This window comes from Polyodon spathula, chromosome 3, assembly GCF_017654505.1.
Source record: "Polyodon spathula isolate WHYD16114869_AA chromosome 3, ASM1765450v1, whole genome shotgun sequence".
NCBI classification, from domain to species: domain Eukaryota; kingdom Metazoa; phylum Chordata; class Actinopteri; order Acipenseriformes; family Polyodontidae; genus Polyodon; species Polyodon spathula.
Window position 1 is genome coordinate 17142769 of NC_054536.1, and position 27685 is coordinate 17170453.

At 37.6% G+C, this 27685-nt stretch overlaps 1 protein-coding gene across 1 annotated transcript; it reads left to right on the forward strand.

The window, feature by feature from the left end:
- LOC121312788 (tumor necrosis factor receptor superfamily member 11A-like) lies at nt 1-26959 on the forward strand. Its single transcript, XM_041244552.1, has 10 exons — nt 1-541; nt 16545-16626; nt 16775-16900; nt 18312-18458; nt 19447-19537; nt 20097-20179; nt 20677-20778; nt 21695-21741; nt 22631-23393; nt 26203-26959. The coding sequence occupies exons 1-10, from the start codon at nt 464-466 to the stop codon at nt 26529-26531; spliced, it is 1848 nt and encodes a 615-aa protein (XP_041100486.1). The 5' UTR covers nt 1-463; the 3' UTR covers nt 26532-26959.
- Nucleotides 26960-27685: the final 726 nt, after the last annotated feature.

Here is a 27685-nt window from a genome sequence, read left to right on the forward strand (position 1 = left end):
AAACAGCTATATACAGTAGCACAACCTGCATATCATCAACAAGGACGTTGCTTTAAAAAAAATAAATACATAGAAAAGATCAGTGATGTGGAGGGAGGGGCTTGTGATATGTATGCAAGTTCCTCAAAAGTAGATCCTGTAAGAGCTCACAAGAATGAAGAACTACACGTACAGAGCGTGGGTGACTGCATGCCGACGACCAGGCTGTCAGGAAATACAGCGCACTTGTGAATTTCAGGGTTTCAAATTCAGATACTTTTTTCCAATCTGCTTGCTCTTCTCACCAGAAAAAAATGCACAATAAGTGATTCATACGTAAAATAAGGGAACTCTGCTGGGTAGTGGAAATATATGTGTATATGTGTGTGTGTGTGTGTGTGTGTGTGTGTGTGTGTGTGTGTTTTATTATTATAATTTTTTTTTTTTCTGCTGGAAAGAAGTTGTTTGTTAATAACGTTAAAGAATGGATTTTACAGCAAAGTGGATTGCCCAAGGATGGATTATGCTTGTACTGCTGTGTCAGGTCAACGTTTACACCAAGGTATGTTGATTATTATTATTATTATTATTATTATTATTATTATTATTATTATTATTATTATTATTATTATTATTAGTAGTAGTAGTAGTTTATTTTATGTAAACTTTTGTAAACTGACTGGAAGGACCAATTTGTATTTAAGATTAATTATTCGTTGTGAAAAATGAACACAGAAAAACTAAATTTAAACTAAACTGTAAAGTTTATTTTTACTTTGAACATCTGAAAATGATTTAATAAATAAATACATAAATATAATGGCCTTACTATGGAGCACCACTTGTGCCAAAACTATCCAGCCATTCATTTGTCAATTTGTTTGTCAATTCGTAAATTGGTCTATTTGTCCAGCAATTCGTCCATAAATTTGTCAGTTCATACAGTAATTCATAAACGTATTTGTTAATTCATGTAATAATTAATTTGTCAATTCATTAATACGAAAGGCTTCCGTATTAATGAATTGACAAATTAATTAATGGATTATTAGATTAATTAACAAATACGTTTGTGAATTACTCTATAGATTGACACATTTATGGACGAATTGCTGGACAAATTGACCAATTCACGAATTGACAAACAAATTGACACATTTATTGCTGGATAGTTTTGGCACAAATGGCGCTCCATATTTTACAGTCAGTACTCTATTGCTTAGTAAGCAAAAACGTATTTGCAAGGTAACTGAAGTCTGTGCACCAAACATCTCTTTCCTGCTGTGCCCGTGCATGTTTCTCTGCAGAGCGTATTTTTCTCAGCAGTGGTTGAAGTAGCTCTGAAAATCTTGGCAAGATGTGAGCCAGAATTTGTGCAGTGCAAGCAGGATCCTTTTCAGAGTCTCACCAGTCAAGCTGTTCCTTTCCTTTTTCCATTGGCTTTGCATCAGTGAAAACACTAATTCTACATTTGTATTGTGACAGGGAACAGCAAAGAACTGTGCAATCTGTAACAGTGCTGAGTGACATTCAATGTTTTTGGACTTATCAAAATATTTGGCCCATTTTTGGAGTGCTAGCAAGTTCTTGAATTCTTCGTCACTTTTACAGCCTTCCACACATTTCCTGAAATGGCTGAACTGATCAAAGCACTTACCAAAACAACAAGAAAACGTTTTAAGTTTGGAACTCACTGTAGCTAGCTCAGTGTTGTTTACGTTATCGTCTTTGCCATGCTGCAGTTTGACGGTCAAGCAACATCTTCATATTTTAAGTGATGGAAACTCAAACTTTCAAAGTTTTTTTTTTTTTTTTAAATACCAATACAGTACTAGTAACATTTAATAGCAAACTGTATTTATCTTACGTACCGGTATTTAAATTTCAGCGTTTCCAGAAATATATTTTAAGGTGAATTGTCATACCTCCCATTAACATCTACATTATGCCACACTCGCTTTAGCGTTCAGGGATAAAGAACAGATTTTAACATGAAAATTGAAAGGTCTCATTTTGTTATGCAAATATCTTTGATTTATTTGTGTAGGTCAACTGAATTAAATCATTCCTGTTTATTTATTTATTTGGTATGTATGTATATAATGTATAGGCCTATATAATTTGTATTTATTTATCTATTTATTTTCAGTTTTTTTCTAGTCATGGCCAAAAAACAGAAATATAAAAATGATGAAGTCAGATCTTTTTTTAAATTGGTTACATGTTTTGACAATGTACATATTTGGCTTGTTTAACAATGTGTGTTATATTATAGTAGTACCAAACAATTGTTTTTGGTTTTGTTGTTTTTTGGTGGACGTGATACAAATGTATTCAGTGCATTTATCTGAAGCAAAACTAAAGGATTGCAGAGCACGCTATAACTAACGCAATACACCCAAGGCTTTTGCCGTTCACGAAATACGCAATCTCGTCTTTCAGTCTGTGAGCCGCTGTAGTTTAAATCCCTCCATTTAAAAACGTTCGATCAGAATCCTGATCTGATTGTGATCCTGCTCTGAAGCAAGATCGAGTTAGCAGCAGATTTTGGGCTCAGACTGAGCTCAGGATCAACCCTGATGCTTTTAGTACAACCCAATACGTCACAGGAGCATGGTCAAATCCGGGATCCAGTACAACCAGCCCCAATGAACAATGCAGTCGTTCGAAAATCCTTCCGGACAGAGATCGGTAGGCCAAAAAAGAGGACATGTCCGGGAAAAAACGGACGTATGGTAACCCAATACACACACAGCTTTCCAGGCAAATTGACAAGCTGAATCAGCAGTTAGAAACCTCTGGGTGCTTCCGGTTTGGCACTCAGGGCGGAAGTGCGATATCCGGGATCTGAAACAGATTTGTGGATCGTGTTTGGAAATTAAACGATGATTCTGAGTTCTGGGGTTTGAACCAAAAACACCACTGCATTCCAAGTAGAGCCAGAATATGCGCGCACCTTTCTTTTAACTTTCATTTTATTTTATATGTGTTATGTTTACATGGATTTTAAACATATTATTATTATTCCAGAAGATCAAAACAACTGGGTTCTCAGTTGCTGGTTACCATGCCATTGGGCTAGAAATTGTATTTCATCCAGATGGAGACACATCTGTTTCTGTTTAGGTGAAGACAATGTGCCAACATTGGATGTTTTTTTTGTGGTCCCCAGCTGAAAATTACAGCAACCGCTGGTGAGCTGGAACGTTTACTTTTTTTAAAATTGGATTCCCAGCAGATATACACTGGTTTACAGCAATTTGACATTTACAGTAGATAATCAATGTTGATTATAGGCTGTGTGGTCCAATGGTTAAAGAAACAGGCTTGTAACTAGGAGGTTTCCGGTTCAAATCTCAACACAGCCACCGGCTCATTTTGTGACCTTTAGCAAGTCACTTAACCTCCTTGTGCTCCGTCTTTTGGGTGAGAGGTTGTTATAAGTGACTCTGCAGCTGATGCATAGTTCACACACCCTAGTCTTGTATCTTGTAAAGCGCTTTGGTCCACTATGAAAGGCGCTATATAAAAATAAAGATTATTATAGAATTTTACAGCTCTGAGAAGTGCATTACTAGCTCTGATCAAGGTAGACCACTGAGTTGTTTTTATATACTGAAGGTATTGATAGGTATGCTGAAGTTTCCAGTAATTGAATCCTATTGGTTCTTTGGTATCTAATGGATGGGAAGTTACTTTGAATCACAAAAAGAAAAGAGGAAAGGAGTAGGCTGAAGCATTCAGAGCAAGTACCTATCCTATTTCTGCTGTTCTTTGGTGGTTTTTGTTGTTCTTGTACTGTAAGACACATTTTAGTTCAATGTTTTTCTGGGGCATGACTGATAACAGCCAAACCTTTGCCTACTTGACTTCATTTCTGAGGTTAGATCTCATCCATCAACTACCTGGGAAAAAAGGACAAGAACGTTACTGTTCTGTTTTGAAGTTGTCTCATGCCTCCTTGCTTCTAAAGGTTTCCTGTTAAAATTAGACTTGTGAGTGAGTGTCTGGAAACTGCTGATAGGTCTCATGTCATTTACTCATTGGTCATGTGATGAGGAGATTTTGGACTTTCGTTTCAGCACCTTGTACCCTATCACAGTGATGTAGGTTTAACAAAAAACTGAACAATGTTGTTTGCCTCGTATCCCAACATAAACGTCTCCTATATTGATAATAGGTATAACTGTACACAAAGGATATAACCATATTATAGTTGCACAAGTTGTTGCCTGTTTTTGTTTTTCAAGGTACATAGCAACGTAATCATTACCTGAGTAATTTCACCTGAATAAACACAACTCTGACAACACACTTCTGATGACTCACGTATAGAGCAATCCTACGTTGTAATCTACATTTTGGATATCCCATTTTGTGTGTCCTCTATCATCCCAAAGTATATTGTTATTTCAGAGCTCGGATGATCTTGTCTTTGGAAAGCTGTTGTTTATTGTAGTAATGAACAGCCTTTTTAAAATATCACCTCATCGTTTCTGTGGCTATAGAACCATTAGTAAATCAACAAAGATAATGGCAGATTTAGCTTGATGATGCTGGTGGGGACGAGAAAAAAGAAAATGTTGGTATAGTGTATATTTATTTATTGGTTTACTTAAATAGGGTCAACACAAATGATTCTGTCACAGGCAACATTGTCCGTGTATTTGGTGGGGTACCATACCCATACTATACTGTACTTCCCACAGACCAATCCACATGTCTCAGACTTGCAGTCTCCTGCTATACCCTCTGGAAAGTTACTCAGTCTGAATTGCTTTTTCTTTACTAGTGTAACGGGCAGTGTTGTGTGATACACTGCCATTACAGATTCTGTCTCCTGTCGCAGTCAGTGAGATGAGATGAGGGGAAAAACTTTATACCCATAAATGCAGATAAGCCCCGCTCTTTTGCATTGTGGTTAAGATTCTTGTTCCTCTGCCTTGTTACAATAGGATCCCCACATTCAATCCCCACAGATTCGGCACAGTAATGAAAACAATTCCATACCATTGATTCCGGTTTGTGTCGTGCATACAAAAAGCATTTAAAATGACCTAAGGTTTTAAATAACCTTGGGTTTTTCTCACAGTTGTCCAAAAAGGGTTTTTTAAAGACAGTGGTTGTATAAACTGAGGCCATAAAATCATATTATTTGGAGAATAGGTGATATTTAAGCCAGGGTGAGTCAACTGCAGTATGCATCTGTTTTCCTTTTTTTATTCTCATTGTAAAACCTCAATATGTTCCCACCACTTGCCAACTGTAAGCTGGCCCAACAGCAGAATCTAAAGGGATTTGTTTACAGTGTTCACCAATGAGGAATATTTTCTCATATTACATGCTGCAGAATCCCAAGCTGTGAAAACTGTTTTTCTGCCGTTATGCAAATTTCTCAGTAGTTGTTTTAGAGCAAGAGCAGTGAACTTTAGATGCCTGTTTGAGTGGACTCCTCTATGTGTCTCACATATGATTAATGGTTTAAGAATATGCTTCCCGCAACTACTAAATCTCTGGCAGTCTCTCCTTCAGTTGGGCTATGCCTTTGACTTGATAAACCTTTTTGTTAGTCTCTGTTTTAAACTGCCAAGTAAAGTGGGAGCCATCTCACTGGTGTACAAATTGTTGCAACAATCTGTGCAATTAGATCCACTATGACTGATTCACTTGACTGCCAGTTCACTTTGACAGGGGTGGTGTGGGACTATGGGGTGCTATTTTATAAGCACAGAAACATACTCTAGGGGTTTCAGATAGGAGCCAGTATAGGGGAAAATACTTCAACACTGTAGGGTCTATTCAGTTGACTTAAACAGTGGTGGATAAAACAATAATAACTGAGAAACAAGGTTGGAAGAATTAAATTTCTAGTGGGAAGCTCCATTTTAATGTCCTGTTAAAACAACACGATTTCTAACACTGTATTGCTATAGCCTGTTATATGGAATAATGTGCTTTTAATTATATGTATCTACTCATGTTAACAAATGCTGGACGTAGCAGCAATTATTTAAAAAGATATTAAAAAAAATATTTAAAAAAATGGAAAACATCTCAAAATTGGCACTTTCACTCACTCCAAAACGAATGAACAATTATCAGCTGTAAAAACAATGAACGATTGACTAGATTACATCATTGGGCCTGAGGAGATTGACTAAAACTGGTCACGAATCCTCTGTGATGTGGCTGTTCAAAACAAAAATGAATAGGTCCCCAACCACCTTCCTTAGTTCCTGTTTTTGTTTTATATGAAAGCGATGAACATACTTTCCATGTTTGACCTTTCCAACATGCTTTGTAATGAGAAACCTTAACATAAAGATTAGAATATCCAAAATGTGTGAAGCATAGCAATATGAGTCGACTCACCTAGGAAAAGCAAGCTGCAGCCTACGGTGCAATTGTGATGCTTCCCTATTAGAGATGTATTAGCGCTCCAAGGTGATATTTCTTTGTATAATACATTGTAGATTTTTGATGTTAATGAGTCACTGGAAATTCAGAGCTGGGTAGAAACGTTGCAGATTATGTTTCTAATGTTTTCTTTTTAAAATTATGTATTTATTTTACAGCTGCAATTACATAAATACAGTAGCCAGCTGTAAAACATATAAATCTGCTTTATCATATTCAGTTTCCGCTATATTTGTTATTGTATTCAGTTGTGTTAAGTGCCTAGGTGACACTTCTTAGGGAGATCAGATAATATAATTTGCAAATTGAATTGTCAGAAAATGTCAAAGCTTCACTTTAAATGTCTGCCTCAATGTTCATGTTTAAATGGTTTGCAACAATGCTGCCACCCTTCACACATCACAGATGCCTTTAATACAATTACCTTTCAACCAAACACCTGGCATGTAATTTAAAGTTCCTGTGTGATAGCCAAGACAGTTTGTGCCATGTAAACGGAACCTTTTTCAAACAATAGTATACAATGATACACATTGATACAATACTGTGATTGAGTATAAGCTTAAAGCCCAAATGAATAAGAAGCCTAGAGTTTTGTTTTTACTTCAGATCTCATTTGTATGTTTAAAACTCTATTCAGGTGCATTTAAGTATTACAGGGCCTAAGATACCTTTGAAGAGCTATACTGTAAATGGCAATCACACTAATAGTTTCTGAGTCAATGCTTTTGTGTCATTAAAGAAGGAAACAGAAAACTATTTTTGTAAAACTCCCCAGGGTTGGTTCAATCCAGCTCCCGGAGCGCTATGACAAGGAGATGTGTAGGAAATTCACTACACATTTGGGGCCATTATATCAGGTGGAATGTTCCACTTTCATCTTCACTTCTGAGATTTTATCTCTTTGAGGAAACTGTCTTATTTATTAATCAAATTGTCATACCAGAAGAATAAATGTATGTTGAACGTAATTTTAAGAAGTTTTTATTATTATTATTATTATTATTGTTATTATTATTATTACATAGACACAATATAAAAATACATGTTGTTTCAAAGCAGAAGGAGTATATGAAATGGGTGTAATTACACAGTGTGTGATACACTAAATAAGGCATGCATGTCTTTCATTTTCAAGTTAGATTTATCTTCCCTGTGGATATTGTATAATACTCATAAAACTAAAACCAAAAAGGAGAAGTACAGTAAACTAACACAGTCACCGAGGCCAAGGCCTGGAGCCAGCTTTATAAAACTCACATACCAAAATAAAATAATGTAGTGTCATCCAAAACACACTAGTTTAGTATACTGCAATTCATACTCTATTCTAGGAAGCTACAGTCTTTCTGGACAGCATTGTAGTGTTTTTACACCGATTCTATGGGTTTTCCTGGACTAGCTTACCTACAGTAAGTTAATATCAGTGACAGGGTTCTTGAGAGATGATGGTGTATTCTTTTATTTCAGTGTGATTTCTTCTATAGAACTGAACTGATGTCTAGAAGCGCTTTGTGAAACTGGCCCCTAGTTTAAGATCCGACAAATTCAAATCCCCCCCCCACACACACACACACACAATTTAGCACACTGACAGTTAGTTGGGTGGGTATGTAGACTTCTCTTTCCTCTCTCACTGGTGAGACTGGGCCATGATCAGACTTGATCATGTACTGTATCGTGGGGTAAGAAAGGGAATTCAAACAGCCACAGAGTTCAGTCTCCATGGCCTTCAGTCTCAGCAATGTATTAATAAACCTTTGTGTACTGTGAAATTAGAATTACCACCGCAGACCACGACATGGAAAGGCTGAATCCTGACCACACCAAGAACCCTCAAATCCAGTGTTTGACCTCAAAAGATTAAATTCCAGTGTTGATATTTGCTCTATCAACATATTATAAGCATGTGACATGAACCATTGCCTCGTGTTGCAACAAGTGACTGTAATCTGACAATAAATTCAATAGCCCCCAATTAACCTTAAACGTTCTTTATTTCTGCCAACCTTTCTCTCTGCTGTTTGTTTGTTCGTGTGTCTGCTCACCAGGTAGGGGCTGTGCAGTGTTGCATATTGAAATTCTTTACTGCTGCTCATTTGGGTTATCTTGTTACACAATCTTTGTTCTCCTACAGGAATTTCCGGTAATCATCAATTGTGTTTATAATTTCTGAAATGAATCATACTGTGTGTTTATTGAAGTGTTCAAGTGCTATAAAAAAAAAAAAAAAAAACCTCTTGAATATGTGTTAGACAGTGTGTAGGCGTAATCCACATTTGCCTGTGTTCAAACTGATATTCCCAGAATGTGTATAATTTACAGTAGAGGATAAATAGTGTAAATGAGTTGGTCAGAAGAGAGAATTTGTGCACCTGCTTTCTGACTAAATTTTCGAATCTTACCAAAACATCTACGTTTACATTCTCATTAACCCACTACTTTTAAACCAGTTAAGAAATCATGTTAGATTTTGTTTAACAAACCTATTGGTATTCTTATGAGAAGCCCTGCCCTGCTGCATGTACCAATGAAAACAAAAATATAAACAGTGATAGCATTTAAAACGACAGTTAAGCCAAAACTGAGGCCCTATATTTCGTACAGCCATTTAAAACGTATGTTAACTTACTGTTTTAATCCATAGACAAGAATATTGTAGATCCTATGGAAGTGTGTTACTGATAATGAAGACCGTTTTGGACTGTTTAATCTTTAAAAATGTGTTAATTATTTTTGTTGGACCCTAGTCTTAAAGCTTTAACTTCATTATTTAAAATTATATAACAAGCCTGTTCTAGAGTGTTGTTTAAGAAGACAATAGCAGTCTAAAATGTTTTCTTTAAAAAAAAAAAAAAAACATTCTTAAAGTCATTTTAAAATGAAAGCTTTGTGACTGGGGTCCACTATTTTAGGATTCTGCTACCTCAGCTAAGCTTCATGTCTGATTCTATGAAATGCTATAGTTGAAAAGAATGGCACCGTAATTTAATATTCCAAAATGTTGGTGTTGTTCTTACTGTTAAATATTGTATAATATATACTATGTAGGTCGACTCTTGCAGCCACTATCAGCTTGTATAAATACCAGCACTCCTACAGAGTTTGGCCTATTTTGACTTGCTTGACTTGGCATGAAGTCCTTTGTGGTTAACCAGTAAGCAGCATGGCATCTACTTTGCTATGCGCAGCTCTTAGTCTTACTGATGCAAATATAATATTATTCATACTTTCGTAATTTAGAGCACTTCTGAAGACTCTTAAAGTGAAACGTGGATAGATGTGGATGTATAATTGAATATCTTATTAGCCTTGTATCAAATCACATCAAATCGAGTTTCTTTAATGTCTTGGTAGTTAATGTGTGCATTACTCACACACAAAAAAATACAATATTATTTTCAATGTAAAATATGCATACCAAAATATCAATATGCACACAGAAATGATGTAAAGCTTAAATTAAAAAGAAAATGATGCAACAAGTTGTAAGGTGAAAAAAAAATCCACATAATTACATTATGCGTGACAAAGATCACTGAATTGCGTGATAGGATTAATAAATTAGGTCATTGTTCTTATGAAGTACCCAGCCCAGCAAACACATTTTTGACCAGCTATAAAAATACATGTAGATACACACAAATAACCCTGGGTATGGTAGACTGTGAACTGTGACTGTTGATACAGTTCTAAATCACACAAGTAGCCTTCTTTTGAATTATGTTTTGTTAAAGGTTATGCTCAGAAGTTCAGCCTATTCCCTCTACATTTTGTCAATTTTATTAACTGGCCTCCTTAACTTAAAATGTACTAGATGTTTACACAAAGATATCATGTTTCTAATAATACCCTGTCCCAGCTCCTCCTATGCCCATGGCACATATTTATTATGTGAATGTTTCTATATCAGGCCTCGCAAGTGATGCTGCAGATTTGTACAATGATTTATTTAAGGTTCTTCCTGTTCTGTTAGCAGTAACAGTACAACAGACAACAGTCACAGTTATATTCAAAAGTCCTGAAACATTGCAATGCATTGCTGAATATGCACTCGTCGTCATCAACTACCAATTTAACATTCAGCGAGAAGAAAATGTGTCTACTGTTGTTCACTTTTCACCGTGGTTTCATCTTGAGATAATACACATTGTAATTTTAATGTATTCTCATAAATCTCATACTGCACACAATGCAAATCAATCAATCAATCAATATTTATTTTATATTGTGCCTTTCATAGTAGACCACCATGACAAAGTGCTAGATAGTGAGGAACAATGCACAATACATTAAATAGAGTGAAATACAGGGCACAGTACATTAAATACAAGGCTATGGTGTGAATTCTAAGCATTGTGGATGCGTGTGTCAAACCTGAAATAGCAATTTAGACAACAGCTAAAAACAGATATCAGGCTTAAAGAGCACTGAAAGCAAGAGAGAACAAGTGGGTCTTGAGAGTTGATTTGAAGCAAGCGACTGTGGGAGCTGCACACACTGAAGCTGGGAGAGAGTTCCAGAGAATTGGGGTCAAGAAGCTAAAAGTTGTGCACTTCAGCTTGGCTATAACAAGCAAGCCAGAGTCAGAAGACCTCATCTTGCGTGCAGGGACATAGCATGTCAGCAAGTTGGAGAGATACTCTGGACCTATGTGATGAAGGGCCTTGTAGGTAAGCAGGAGAATTAATTGAAGGGCCTTGTAGGTAAGCAGGAGAATTAATTAATTAATTAAAGTTAATCCTGAACTTTACAGGTAGTCAGTGCAGGTGGGCAAGACGGGGGAATGTGATCATGTTTTTTACATCTGGTAAGGATCCTAGCAGTGGCATTTTGAACCAGCTACAGTTGGTTTATGGGATCACCATAAAGAGAGTTGCACTTGACTGGAGGATTTGACTACAGAGGAGATTTGGGCATCAAAGGAGAGGTTACTATCCAGAAGTACACCAAGGCTTCGTACAGTGGGGGAAGGCAGCAGCAGACAGTTTCCAAGGTTCAGGGAAGCAATATTGAGATTCTTGAGTTGAGTTTTTGATCCTACTAGAAGAAGTTCAGATTTGTTAGTGATGAGCTGAAGAAAATTAGCAGACATCCAGGCCTCGATGTCTTGGATGCAAGCTGAGAGTCGGATAACGGTAGAGGGACATCCAGGGTCGAGTTTTAGGTAGAGCTGGGTGTCATCAGCATAGGAGTGAAACATGAGGCTATGTTGGCAGATGACCCAGGGGATGCATGTAGATGTTAAAGAGAAGAGGCCCAAGAACAGACCCTTGAGGGACACCGCAAGTGACCAGGTTTGCGTCAGCACTGCTTCCATCATAGAAAACAGACTGCATGCATTCAGATAGGTAAGAGGACAGCCAGGAGAGACAGGGATAGAGGCAGCAGCAACATCATCATTATGCAGAAGGTCAATTACAATTCGCAGCAGAGCAGTTTCGGTACTGTGATGCGGCCGGAAGCTAGTCTGCAGATTGTTATCCGTGAGATGTGTCTTCAACTGGCTGGCTACAGCCCTTTCAAGAGTTTTGGAGAGAAAAGGAAGAGGTTTGCATCAGCACTGCTTCCATCATAGAAAACAGACTGCATGTGTCCAGATAGGTAAGAGGACAGCCAGGAGAGACATGGATAGGCAGCGGCAACATCATCATTACGCAGAAGGTCAATTACAATTCGCAGTAGAGCAGTTTCGGTACTGTGTGGCGGCCGGAAGCCAGACTGCAGATTCAAGCAGATTGTTATCCGTAGATGTTTCATCAGCTGGCCGGCTACAGGCCTTTCAAGAGTTTTGGAGAGAAAAGGAAGATTGACTATGGGACTGAAGTTAAATAAGACAGCCGGGTCAAGTGAGGGTTTTTGAGCGCTGGTGTTACTCGGGCAGTCTTGAAGGCAGCAGGAACCAGGCCTGAAGCCAGGGACAGGGTGAGAGTGTGCATAATGGAAGGAGCAAGGTCAGAAGCACAGAGATGGACGAGATTTGTTAGCCAGGGGTCCAAGGGGCACGTGGCAGTAGTTGATTTCAGCAATAGGCTGGAGACATCAGGAATGGAGAGAGGAGAGAAGGAAGAGAGAGCAGGAGAGGCAATCGGAGGGGAGTCAAGGTGGTCAAGCACTATACTGGGTTTGTGGTTTGAAGTCAAACTAATATGTCTGGTTTAAAAGACCCAGATTAGCACGTGGACTACCTTACTTAAGGTACTATTAGGTAATCAAAGATTAGTTCTAATAGAGGTCTGTAAAACCAGCCAATACTGTAACCATTAAAATGAAAAGCCATCGTTACAATGCTTACCTACATGTTTTACCATTCTTTCACTGTGCTTTATTACACTTTGTTATGCTTTTACCGTGGGAATCTTTTCTAAGGGATGGTACGTTGCTAAAGGCTATCGTGGGTTGTATTGTACTTGAAAAGGCAAGAGGTTGTGACCTCATGGATGAGTTCAAGTTATCCTGTTAATTCTTATGCAAAATATCCTATGAGTAATACAAAGGTAAGCCATGAGGCAGGACTGTAGTTAAAATGTAACTCAATTTTATGATTGTCTGTACCAGTCTAGCACAAGATATATGTTTGGAGGGTAGAGTATGCCAACCAAGCCAATGGGTCCCAGTTCAATCGTACAGAACAAGACGCACAAGACCAGGCATTCCTAAGGCTGCATTTTAATACATATTTAGTTTCACTGAGTGTGATTGACAAGGACAACAGGGTTTCCTATTGTTAAAGTGTGGTACCTCAGCGGTACCTCAATCTGGAAACCTTTGAGCATCAACAGGAACGGAATGGGAAGTGTTGTTTGTTTTAAATAAATATATCATCTATAAGGCAACTGATTTTTACGGTCCCAAAACAGATCTTCAGGACATGTCAAACAAGCATCATATCGTACTGTACCATCCTACTGTGTTTAAGCAACATCTGATCAGCTTACCCTGAACTTTAAAAAATGTATATCAAATGCCTGTGACCCTGATTGGACTTCAGAGGGAATCCCGCAGCTGTGGAGCGTTGCAGCTAAACTTCACAGCACTACAGATCTTACCTACCAACAAAATACAAAAATAAAAAAAATACTCTAAGCTGCTTCCAAAAGAAAATGAAAGGGCGTTAATTATATATATATATATATATATATATATATATATATATATATATATATATATATATATATACATAATAAACTACACATACACATGCACATGCATGTAGATATACATGTTAAAAGAAAACAATTTAATTACAACTAAAACAAGTTAATCTCAAGCACAGATGATTACTTTGTCAGTGTCAGGTTTGTTTGGAAAATTATATTTCTGCATGTTATTTTGAGGGGTATTGTTGTCTACTAGCCCTTTGGAAGCTGCAGCAATTTTGCAAGTAATTACAGTACTGTAGATATAAATGTAAGGATCGCAATATAACAGCACGCTTGTCATTCTTATAGCTCACGCCCTTGCGTTATCTGTGGGGTCATGCTCCATGTGCATTTTCTGCTTACAGAAGATAAATACCCCTTGGCCTCTAGTTTAATCTCTTGCTTACAGATAGAGGTACGTGTTATGTGCCAGTGTGGCCTCAATAGAGCTCAGCGATGCTCTGTACTTCTGGTGAGATGTAAAAAATCAACCAGCAGATGATGATACATAGTTCAAGCACTAGTCTATATAAGTCGCTTTGGATAAAAGTGTCTGCTAAATGACTCGGTAATAATAAAAATAATTTAAGAAATACATCAGTAAAAATATCACATAGAACAAATGTGATATTTCTTATGTCCACCAGGTGCAGGTGAGGGGGACACTGGTACTCATCTCTGTGTCAGATGTACAGGTGTGATTCTGAGTGTCACAGGATGTCAAGACTGAAATAGAAAGTTAATCAGATTAAAAAATAAAATACATACTCTTTTATTTCATACCCATACCAAGTTGCTCTTTAAGTGTAGTGTATAACATAGGGAAAATATATCCTATACAATTGCCTAATCTAAACTGTGTACTGTTGACAAAATAGTCCTTTACTTAATTTCCCCCCTTAAAAACAAAGTCACTTTACTGGTAATGCTCTTATAAGAGTTCATTTGTAAGATAGCTTGGGCTGACAATGAATCACAGGATCAGATTCCCAGGCTTTTAATTCTTAATAAATACTTTTGCCTCTTTTCCAGTTCTTTCTGAAAACCACTCTGATGTAGTATTTATTTAATATTTATTGCATTTATAGAGCGCTTTTTATACAAAAGTATCACAAAGCACTGTACAGTACATAGCAGAAAAAAATAACAAACCACAATACATTTGTATAGCATGTCACACATCAACTGCCACAGTCAGAACATTTAAGTAACACATTTAAATAACGGTATACACATAATAATTATACCAAAGCAGCAATTGTAAAGTTACATTAAAACCCACTAAGATAAGAAAGCCATTTTATAACAGTGTGTTTTTAGCCTTGACTTAAAAACTAATGGTCCCAGCTTCCCTGGCAAACGAAAGCAGAGCATTCCATAATTTAGGAGCTCTACAAGAAAAAGCCCTTCCTCCCGTGTTGCTTTTGTTGACCGTAGGAATAACCATTACCCCGCATTCTGTGATCTCAGTGTGTGGTTTGGTTGGTTGGAAGATACAGGGTCAGTAATTCCTGCAAATAACTGTTGGTTCAGTGCTATTTGTATAGGTGTTCCACTGGTCCAGACCAGATAAGAAAGCGACTGCATTAGTTCCCTAACAGCGTCCTTCAGAAGAGATGTTAAACTGAGGTCTGTCCTGTTTGTCTTCTTGTCTTTAGCACCTCAGCTACCTTGGAATAAGTTTCTTTATATTTGTATAAACATGTCTAACAACTGTGATTCTAAAAACATGTTCTTACCTCTTATTAACATACTGGAAACAACACTGTACAAATGCTACAAATGTTTTCTAGTTGTTTTTTTAACAGAATGGCACTTTTATTCTATTTTTTATTCTGCCCCATGTAAATAGATATGAAAGCAACTCTGAATGAAAATAAAACTTTACAAAAAAAGTAAATTTGAGCCTGCATGTTAAATTCCAAACTATGGAGGCTCCCAAGTGGTGCATCTGGTAAAGGCACTCCACGTGGAGTGCAGGATGTGCCCTATAGCCTGGAGGCCACTCGTTCGAGTCCAGGCTATTCCACTGCCAACCATGGATGGGAGTTCCTCGGGGGCGGTGCACAATTGGCTGAACACCACCCATGTGGGGAGGGCCCAAGTTAGCCATGGTGTCCTCGGATCACCACACACTAGCAACCCCTGTAGACTTGCCAAGCACCTGCAGGCCTGCCTGTAAGTTGCCTAGAGCTGCATGGTCCTCTGACACCGTATCTCTGAGGTAGCTGCATGGCAGTCCTACAGAGTGAAAAGAAGCAGGCAGCAGCAAAGGGGTCAGTGGTGAGCCATGTTGAAATAGAAAATAATTGAGCTTTCCAATTTGGGGTGAAAAAATTATTGGCAATTCCAAATGTATTAAATAAAAAAAAAAAAAAAAAAAAAAAAAATCAAACTTGCATTGTTGCAATGCTGGGTTGGAATTACAGGTCAATACCATTCTTTAGAAGTTTTACCAACTACAAAACATAGAGGAGCTTGCTCTTCATACCTCTGCTCCAAAAATCATTTACATGATTTCTCTTTTTAACGAGGGGTCTTCCTGACATTACTGTGGTACTGTAGACCTAATGTACAGCATTAGGGGTGTGCTGATACTTGTACTTGTAATTGCCTTTAAGATGTATTTTTTGGCTGGTATTAAATAAATCCTCTCATTAATGTGATGGCTTCAAAACATGAACGGCTCTCCTTCCCTCACCTTTACGATTGAGTATGTGACAATTAACGTCCGGGTACTGTGTTTTAAAAGCTGATTGGACGCAGATTTTCCACTCGTCCTGGGCCCTGACAGTTTTTACTCTAGTACCCAAAATATGAATTGTCAGTTTATGGCCTCTGTACTGTACAGCAGCTGTAAAAAGATCAGTGCTCGGGATGAGAGCTTCAAGGAGTGTTTCCTTCCAGAAAATGTGGTGCTATTGTGCTTTACCATAAATGGCACTGCTAACAATGAAATGAAGCTTCTGTTGCTGATATAAAACTAGCATTGTTTCTATTTAACAGGTAGCCCCAATGGCATCTTCTCAGTGCAACAGTGAGCGCGAGTACCTGCAGGATGGAAAGTGCTGCAGAAAGTGCAAGCCGGGTAGGAGCTCTTTCACTTTCAAGGACTAGTCCTTCATCCTCCTTCAACTTCCACTCTAGGTGGTCCCACCTTACTCAGCATATCTGAGCGGGAAAAAAAAGTTATAATTATTGAAAAAAAAAAAAAAATTTGTCATTCTTGAATGCAGGAGAGTACTTGTCAGCTCGTTGCACAAAAACATCTGAGACCAATTGCAAGCCTTGCGGAGAAAAACAATACCAACCTTACTGGAACACAGACAACAGGTGCATGTCCCAAAAAATCTGTGACAAAGGTTAGTATCTGTTATTAACACAAATGTTACATTCATAAAATAATAGACAGACAATTTTAAGTAATTCACAATCATGCTTGTTAATTACTTTACAAAAACAGAAAAAAGTTAATTAAAAGTAATTTAGTAACCTTTTCTGTTTGCTATTATTATTGTCATTATTTATTATATTTAAGTAATTATTTTATTTAGAGCAAGTACAAATATTTGCAGCCTGATCACCATTAGTGTCCTACCATTGCCCTTTTTGGGAATAGAATGAAAATAGCACATAAAAGCAGAGAGGTTTTAAACAGGTACTGTACTTGATATATTCCATACAGTATTTAGACTGGTCTTACTAGCCATGCATTAATGTATAGGGCTTTCAAAAAGGCCCCCCATGTCATGTTGAGGTGAAGCTTTGAATTAGGGCCAGACAGTTAATATCCCAGTTCCTCTTGACCTCTGTTTCACTTCTTATCGGCAAGCGATTGGCAAACACCAGAAATGAAGAGATGAAATGTCTAGAAGGAATTCTAAATACCGGAGGAACACTGGATATACTGTAAAGCTTCTGCTTTTTACTTACATTTTAACTAAATAATCATTTGACCAGTGTGGATGTCAGGGATCTTGTGACAGTCAGACACATTCATTGGACAAGATTACTCAAGTGGCAGGTGCTGTTAGAAACTCTGTAAGCTCAATATCGAGTACCTTTGCATTGAAAGGACTCACACTGTAGATTATCACTGTTTTGCACTGCGACTTGTTTTAAAGCTTTTAGCATTTTCAGCATTTATAATATTGATTTTATCTGTTTCTTTTTTTTTTTCTTGGCTGGTCCAAACATGCATGAAAAAATGATTTTCCATACATACTGTATGAATTGCAGAGAGCATCTTATACACCCTCACTAGCCTCCCCATCTGTCATCATCAGTATAGTACAGGTCACCTGAGAGCCAGAGGCAAGGCCACATGGTTTGAATACTGTTGTCATGTACTTTCTTCAGCATGGGTGCAATGGAGAACACAAATCCAAACCGCATTTATTGCATGCAAATCCAGTGTGCAGAACAAGCGAATTTTCTGTAAAATCCACATTTGTCAGGTATTGGAGTCTGACAGTATTGCTATGGTACAACAGATACCTTGGCACTTTGGGTCCAGCACAGAACACCATACAGAACCGTACATTTCTTGAGCCTGGGAACATCCAACTAACTATACGCATCAAGCTTTGTTGGATTTTAACCCTCCCCACTGTATCTTTGCCATTGGCGAGCCAGCAGGCAAGACTGGTACTGGTATGCCACAATAATAAACATTGAGGGCAACTAGCATTCGTAGGATTCTGAAACGTTCCCTTTAAATGTTTCCTTGAGAGATCAATATGGGATTTCATGGTTTATAAATGTTTATTTCAGAGAGGGGCTTGCAAGCATCTCAACATGAAAACAAAACAGCCCCTGTGAAGTGTGAATGCATGCCTGGCTTTCAATGCTCAATCATGGACTGTGAGTTCTGTGAAAGAGTGAGGGTGTGCGGCCCAGGATATGGAGTCATACAGGGAGGTAATTTCTCAAGTGTGGGACAGCGCTCTGTTCCTTGTAAGCTATTGCTTGCCTCTTGTGTAATATGTATTGCTGCAATTTCTTTTCAACTACAGTCAAGATTGGAAATATGGTAACTTCATGATAAAATTGCATAAAATATCTATCTCGATGGGAAATAACCGAAATGAACATTTATTTTACAATTAGCCTTGCACTTGATGTCTAGTAAGTACGGCGAGCCAATAACACTATGTAACACAATTTTTGTCCCTGGGTAGTAAGTGTTATTTCCTAATTGCTTATGCCTCAAAAGTATAGAAAATGGCTATTATTCCCCACAAACTTTGCTTTTGTGACCAGGACAGTGATATTTCAAAATATTACTATTTCCAATGGGAAAAACGGCAAATGTGTGTCTTTTCGTTCACATAAAGTCAGAAAAAAACAACATATGAATCCAAATCACAAAAGCAAAGTTTGTGGGGAATAATAGCCATTTTCTATACTTTTGAGGCATAAGCAATTAGGAAATAACACTTACTACCCAGGAACAAAAAAAAAAAAAAAATTGTTACACAGTGTAATTATATTTAGGCCAGGGCATGTAAAAATGATCCATGCAAGGGGAGAAATCAAACATTGTAACCAAAGACTGTAATTTACCATTAGCTAAGCCAGAGCTAGAGAAGAGAGCGGAGTTGAGAATGGGGTTGTAAAGTGGACTCATGAACCAGAGCGCACCAAAGATGAAGAAACAGAAAAAGCAGGAAGGCGCCGTGCTGACGTTCACGGTTCAGGGCCTTTTTTTATTTTATTTAGTTTTATTACAGACAGACAGAGATACTTTTTTCCTGTAATCAGGTACAACAACCAAAAAAATGCATAATAATTCAGTGTGTGTCACAGTTAAAGCTGGTAATGGTTAAAATTCTATGGTTATCCAGAAGTGTACAGCATTATGTCATTCCACTTGCAACCTCATGAAGTCTTTATCTTCGCTCCACAGTAAATATTCATAACAATCTATGTGAAAGGTGTCCCCATGGCTCATTCTCAACAGTCGCCTCGGCAACAGAACCTTGCAAGCAGTGGACTGAGTAAGTGCGCATTAATGTGTCTACCTTTGCAGTGAGATCATCACTTTAGAATTAATAAAATCTAAAAATGAACCAGCAGTGTCAGTTTCTGAAGACCATAGCAGCTGAGGTACACCCACTATGAAGCCTCAAGCATTACTTCCTGCAGTGTCTAATTAAGCAGTGAGAAACGCCAAGGTGTGCATTGTTGTGAAATTACACGCTTTAAGTCGAGTTGTTAGGCAAGAAGTGAAAAAGTAATGATTAGACAAAATAAATCAATTTCTATGTATTTTCAGTCAATCAAACCAATTCACTGCTTTCTGAGAAAGTATATAAAAAAAGCTTGTTTGTAGCATAAATATCCAAAGTAAGGAACCGTCCTCTTTCAAAAAGCTCCTATAGACTTACTGTAGACTGTGTGGCTTTGTGACTAACTAGTGTACCACTTCTATGGAAAGAATTTACAGTATGTGATTAAATCAAATACATTTGTGGTAAATGCCAGACTAGACGGATATAATGTGATAAAATTAGAAAATCATAAAGGTGTTTTTTTTATGCACTTTTTTCCTTCCAGCTGCAAGTCTCTTGGAAAGACTGAAATTCATCATGGGAATGAGACAGAGGATGTGCAATGTGGGCCTACAGCTACATCTTTGGGTATATTCGGTGTACATTTACAGTGCCTTTCACACTGCATGTGCTTAGGAAAGAGATGAATATCTCTCATTGAACTCTGAATAGAAATATGATGCATATGAACCAACTGTAAATATAATTGTGTAGCTTTTGAGTGCACCAGTCCAATAATACCAATATTCGTTTTTAAAGGATTTCTTTGGAGAACAGTATGTGTATTTGAGTTTGTTTTATGATATGTTATAATTGAAGCTAGCAGTGAGACCAGGAGCAATGTGTTTGTGATTCAGGCGTAGAGCCAATTAAAAAGTTCTTGCTCAGATAAAATACTCAACTGTAGTGTAAAAATAAATACATTACTTTGTTTTTGCAATAACCACCATTATAAATATAATAATACTGTTTCTGTCTTAAATGAGCAGTTCCTGAAAAGCAAAGTGTCTTGATATTTTTGGCATATACATCACATCCTGTACAGTATTTAATGGCATTTATTTTCCTGTCTTTCTTTACTGCAGGGACTGTGATAGTATGTGTAGTTGTAGTTCTTTTAATAATCCTTGTGTCAACATTTGGCATATGCCTGGTTTGCAACAAAAACAAGATGAAAGGAATTTCTGGTAAGATTATGGTGATGGTGATGATGATGATGATGATGGTGATGGTGGTGATGGTGATGGTGATGATGATGATGGTGATGGTGATGGTGATGGTGATGGTGATGATGATGGTGATGATGATGATGACGATGGTGTGATGGTGATGATGATGATGGTTGTTGTTATTTTGAAGGCAGCAGGTAGAAGAGTTTGGTGTTTTAATCTCCTTCATGGGGTTTTAACATCTCTGCTGCAAAAATGAGCATTTCAGTCAGCAAAGTCCCCTTGTATGTCATGTCTGGCTTTTACTACATTAGGTGTGATACAGGTTATCACAAGGCCACGTTTGAACCCGTCTGTCACCTTTTGCACTTAAGCTATTGTTTTATTACTGTATAAATGCTGAGCCAGCACCTTCCCCTGTAATACTACTCCACCTACATCAAGTTTCCAAAAGCATATGAAACTACAGTGGCCCAATGCAAGTAGGGTTCACGGAAACCAAGCCAAGCAACAAAAGACTGCTGTGCACACTGTTTCCTTATCTGTGTTTCATATCAGTTCAAGGGAGACTTTTCTACAGTTCAATCATAAACCATAACAGTGAACCATTTACTGTTTATATAACCATACATGTTACACATGCTACAAGCCTTGTTACAACTGTATCAGTGTAAACTTCAGTATCATATTAACACACATTAAAATATACTTTACATAACTGCATTGAAACCTGATTGACTGCTTTCTCTGTATTGTCCTATTAGTTCAGTGGTTGTTTGTAAATTAAAATCTTCTAAAATCCACTACATTTGGATAATTGAAACTGTTGTTCCCATGTAAACATCAAAAAATCACACCCAATTTGAGTATTTTCAATGAAAAAAAAAAAGTTTTTTGACAGGGTTGTTCCAATTTGTTTCTTTCTTTTTTCTAGAGGATTTTCGAAAGATCTATACGAATGTTCATGGAAGGACACAGCAGGTCAGTTTAATATGACATTATTTATTTTTAACTTTTGTAGCTAATTTTTATATTCCAGGAAAGTGTCACACCTTTGCTGTGAGTTCCATTCTTCTTGCAAATGGTAAAGGATGAGTAACAACAGCTGGGGCAGTGAAATTCTGCCTTCATTATGTTAATTTAAAGGTGAAATCTCAGTCAGGTTGAACTTATCTAAATGACAATATGTCCTCCAATAAGAAGGAGGCTTCTTCTTCCTAGAATCCCCCTGTAAAATGATGTTAAAGTGTGGTCGAGAGTGCACCTCTTAATACATTCAGTAAACCGATTTCGAGAGAGGTGTGAAACCTGATGGAAGGATTTGCAACTTGACACCTTCTTAATTCATGAGTAGGGAACTCAATTAAACAAGTGGGTTTGGTAACAGTTCCAACGTGAGCACTTGTTTTATGGTTTCCAGTGCAGGCTTGCATGGAACATGAGAGTTCATGGGCATAACATACCTGCAGTATAGCAGTCCGACCACTACAGGCAAGCAAAGATTTCACATATAAAAGAAAAACAACATTTGAAAACATGTGGTTCAAAAGCCTGCATTGTATGTATCAAAATTGTGTTTATTATTTAAAATGGGTTTACAAAACAGTTACATTACCACTGTACCAAGGTGGATGTTTTGTCATACTGCACAGAATACTTGACCAATGAGATTAAATGACATGCCATGTCACAGTGTGACAAATACCCTAATTTGCAAAAATTGCTCAGATTCTAAAAAATTGCACACTTCATGCTGATGCCAAATTACACCTGCTGCCACGAAAGAAAAGATAAATTGACAAATATAAACGTTGCATCATGGCAGGTTTACCATTTCGTTATTGATATCTGATTTCCTCCCTCCATTCAGGAGACAACACATCCAAAGGAAAATGATTCTGTCCTAGAAGTCACACTTCTGTTGAAAAATGAAGAGAAACCACGTGACTTTCTGAATGCTTGCTCAACCAATGATGTATTGAGTGAAGTCACAGCTCCACGTGAACCAGCAGCAAGATTTTCTGAACCTGTAGAGGACGAGACTGAAGAGAGTGCCTTGAATTCTGAAGTTGATAGTGCATACCATGGCCCTGCTCCCTTAGCATCTAGCAGCTGCAGTTCATGTAGCTGTGTGTCCCATTTAAAACGACCCGTGGAAGCAGGTGAACAGGATGACTTCAGTCAATTTGTTTCAATAGGAAACTCTGTGAGCTGCGTTTGTAGAGGAAATGGCACCAACAGCAGGCCAAAATCCCTCCATGAGGTTTGCTACTGTAGTCACTGCTGTGGGAGTATCACAGGAAGCGTGGACTGTGAATACAAAGGCGACTTGCAGGATAGTCAACGTCTTTCAGTGGATTGCTGTAGCTGTACTACAAGGGAAGCCACGCTGGGGGAGAAAGATCCCAGCTTTGGGAATCATGCTGGCAAAACCTCTTCAGAAAACAGGTTGAACGGGCACTGCTGTTGCAGTATGGACTCAATGAATGACCCTGTCCAGTCTTCACTCAGTGACAATGGTGAGGGCATTCCCTCCGATGACTGTCATACACAGAGACAAAACTCAAACAGTAAAACTCCTGACCCTAGCTCAAATTCATCAAGCCATAACTCAGACCCTCCATCTGCATCTGGTAAGTGGGTAACTAAGGTTGAGAATAGTGTTACTAATTCCCTTGTGTAAATATATTGTGAAAGATTAATGTATGGTTCGTATCCCCTTGAAAACAGACCCAGACACAAGATTTGAAGTGATTAAGCACTTTCATGCGATTATATTAGTTACAGAAATAAAAGAAAATAATCAAAACAAAGCCTAACTCCCACACGGAGTACTAACTAAACTTATTTTTTAGATCCTAACTAAAATCGGACGGCTAAGCCGTTTACCGATTCAAAAAACATTATAAACACACACAAACAAAATGGTTCACACAGTACCTTTTGATAAACCACAAAGGTCCATTCACAGTGACAGCCTCTTTCTTCACACAGACTGGAGACTGCCCTGAACAAACATTTCTCCTTGTTTAAATCGCAGGCAGGTGGCGTTCATTCATACTTAGAGCCAGATGAGCTTCATCCTGGCTCCCTCCCATGGCATTCTGAGGGATGTAGTCCCTCAGCCCCTCCTGGACTACATTGTTCTCTTCCCCCTAGTCTGCCACTATATATATATATATATATATATATATATATATATATATATATATATATATATATATATATATATAATTAGTCAAGTGTATATAAAACTACCATAGATTACAAAGAAAATTTACCACAGAAAACATTTGTTGAAAATATTAATAATATCATGCTGCCAAAGTAAAAGTATAACATAATTACTAGTTCACATACTACAGTAAAACCTCACTTTTAAAGCCAGTCAACAAATTAATGTAATGTGGCCTTAACAGGGGGGTGACCTTATCACTGAAGGTAGAGTGCATTGCACTTCTTGTAACAAAGTGTTGTGTGATTCACTGCCATTATGGATTCTTTCCGCTGTCGGCAAGTTAAAAGCTCTATAACCACGATTGCAAACGGTCCTGGCTCAATGATGCTTACTTGAGGTGTGCAGGGTTGCTGGTTTGCCCCGGTTTACACACACAATTTTGACAACTGACTATTGAACTGAAACGTGCACTACCTTGCATCCAGGTTTTCAGATGTTTTTTTTTTTTTTTTTTTTAAATAGTTGGTAGTTTACAGCGTGTTGGTCTAGAGATGGTAGCTTGTACACTGATTACAGGGTGCCTTTTTCTGAACAACAAACTCCTCTTTCTCCATAGCTTTACAGAAACCCAGTTTTCTGCGTTAGCTCACCCATTTTACATGCCTGCTCCATTCTCAGGATGCCATATCTATGAATCATTCTGCTTCACACACTCCCATTAGGCACAGCAGTAACACACCCAGCTTGCATAGTAATAACTTTTCATGTGTGCCTTTATTGTGCTATGGAGTATGGACTACTTGTTTTTAATTGTTTTGTTTATTAAATCCCCCAAGAAGTATTTTTTTTCTGTAATTGGTCACTAAGGCTTCCGCAATGTTTCTTTATTTTGAAAGGCAATTTTATATTGTTATAGCACACAGAAAGACTTGCAGCACCATACAGTAGAGTCTGAAGGTGGATTGGGTGTACTCGATAACTAGGTGAAAGTACAGTAACTGACACTTGTTTGACAGCAATAAATGACAGAACTCAAGGCAGGGATTAATTGTAGTCTATAGAAAAGCTCCTCCAGTAGGGTAGTGAAGCTCTATCTGTCCCTAAACTGCATGTGTCTGCACTGCAGCTCCCACAGTGTAATAGAAACATTCTGTTGTTTTGTTACATCTAAAGTATGGAAGTCATTGTAATGGTTAATGTGGCGCATGACTAAGTCATGGAAGAACAGTTACTCACGCTGTCCATCTCGAGCTCACCGTTCTTACAGTTGAGTGTGGTTATTCATAACTTGCAGAGCCCAAACAGTCCTGTCAGTAAATAAAGGAAGCAGACGTGATGTTGAAATCGGAAACATTAGAATAGAAGCAAAAGCCTGCCCTAGACTTTATTTAGAACTGGACGATGTCTATATGACAAAAACAGTCTGTGATGCATTTAACAAGACTATAGCTATATCTTGCACATGGTTCTTATTTTAATTGTGTTTAGCAGTTAGAACAATTCTGGATGGTTGTGTGTCACATTTTGTATAGTGCTGCATTAGAAAGGCAGGGCTTGCTGGACCAGTCAGCAAAGACAGTTTCTATTGCAGGAGTAATAGAAACTGGATATCAGACTTGGTCTGTCTGGTCGCCTATTTCAAGGGCACTGAAAAAGCTGTGGTGCAAAATGTTTATTTTCAGTGTTTGTCAGCAGTGAGACTGCACGTTCTAGGAGATTGTTTTGTGCCATCTGTAATCTGTGGCTGAGGCTTCTTACAACTTCCCAGTTAAAAGTCTTAGTTGTTTATATCTGGTTTGGTAACTTTATTGGCAGTGTAACTCCTTTCTGAAAAAAAAAAAAGAGTAACGATTTTGAGTAAATAGCTTTGAAAATGTAGCCCATTGTATTTTAAAGTGCTGTGGTTCCCAAACTGTGGCTTAAAGTGTTTATTTAAAGATAAATAAAGACATGTATTCTGGATACATTGTCAGTAACTCTTAAATGTGTGTGTGTGTGTGTATATATATATATATATATACACACACACACACACACACACACACACACACACACACACACACATACATACATATATACAAACATATTTTTTTTTTCTTGCATCACATGGCAATTCCTTGATGTTATGGCATAAAGTAAAATAATTTAAAATTGGTGAATTTAAACCAAATACTCCAAGTAAACCATGTTGATATAATAAAACTAAACCTTCATATTAATTGTATATATCTATATCTATATCTATATATTATTTTGTTTTTCAGGAAATGTGACAGGGAACAAAAACACCACATTCATATCTAACGGACAAGTAATGAACTTCAGTGGAGACGTCATTGTTGTTTATGTCAGTCAGAACTCCCAGACAAACACTGACAGGACTGAGGAAACGTTTTGCTCTCCGGTACAAGAGGAGAACAGTGGGGGTAGTTCTAAGGATGACACCAAACAGGAGCAGGATGATCTCCCACAAGTTAATGTAGCTTATCCATTGCAAGAGGGAACACAGCGCAGGAAAGAAGGGCCCGTCAGGAACACCACAATCCCTATTCAAGAGGAGAGCACACAGTGGACACAGCAGAAGTGTGTGTGACATCAGGGTTTTCCTCATAAACAAATGGGAAAGGTGACAAGTCTGCACATACTTGTTATCAGTGGTGCTGAAGTTTGTAGACAAATGGAGGGGGGGGGGGGGCATTTTTGTGAACTTACATGCATTCCTTAATGATAAAGGCATCTGCCAAATAAATAATAATAATAATAATAATAATAATAATAATAAATAATAATAATAATAATAATAATAATAATCATTTGGAATTAAATACAGGTCCAACCTTCTTATCAGCCAACTGAGTCTCTTTTTGTGGGATTTTCCAATGTTGATGACAAAGATGCTGTGAATTTGATAAATGAAGGGATGTCTGAACATTAATTGCATTATGTTTTATTATTTAAAAATAAATGTGTGTGCTCATTACAGTGTTAATAGCGGCTATTTAAAAAACTATTTGAATTCAATGTATGCATTGTTTTTTTATTGCAATTTTAAATGTAACCTCAACAAACAGTACAGTACCTGTTATTTTGAGTGGTTATTAAATGAATCGCAAGCCACTATTAAAAATATTAAATAAGTACAGCAAAGTCAGGCATTGACATGTTCTGGAAGGCCAATCCAAACCAGGTTCAACAGTTATAATTAACAAAACAACTGCTTTAGACCTAGAGGGGCATTTCATTGGCCTGGTTTGAAAGGGTCCCTCCTGGTTTAAGTCACTTCTTCTGGTTTCAGTTCAGTCCTTGGTAGACACAAAGCCAACCACATAACTGTCATTAATTCTCTGCGTTGTGTGTCTCTGGGGGAGATTTACAGTGGGGCTGGTTTCTAACATAGACACTAATTGACCCCTTACATAAGATCCAAGATTAGTGCTTAGCAGAAGCCTTTCAGAGTTTTACATTGTTTATGTCAGAGCTTGAGGACCACAACAAAAATGCAGTGGAACCATGCTGTGTGAAAAACCACTGCGGGAGGTTCATTGTTATAAAACATGTTTGCTCATTCAAAATAATACATTTGACATTTCTGTTATACTTTTGTATATGTTAAGTGTCCTGTGTATTTAACGCACTCTTAATCATTCAGTAAATTGTACAGCACAATACGTAACAGTGTCTAGAGGCAAGGTAGAGACTGGACCAAATCTCGGTAGTTAAATGTTTATTATTGAGTGTTTGCAGTTA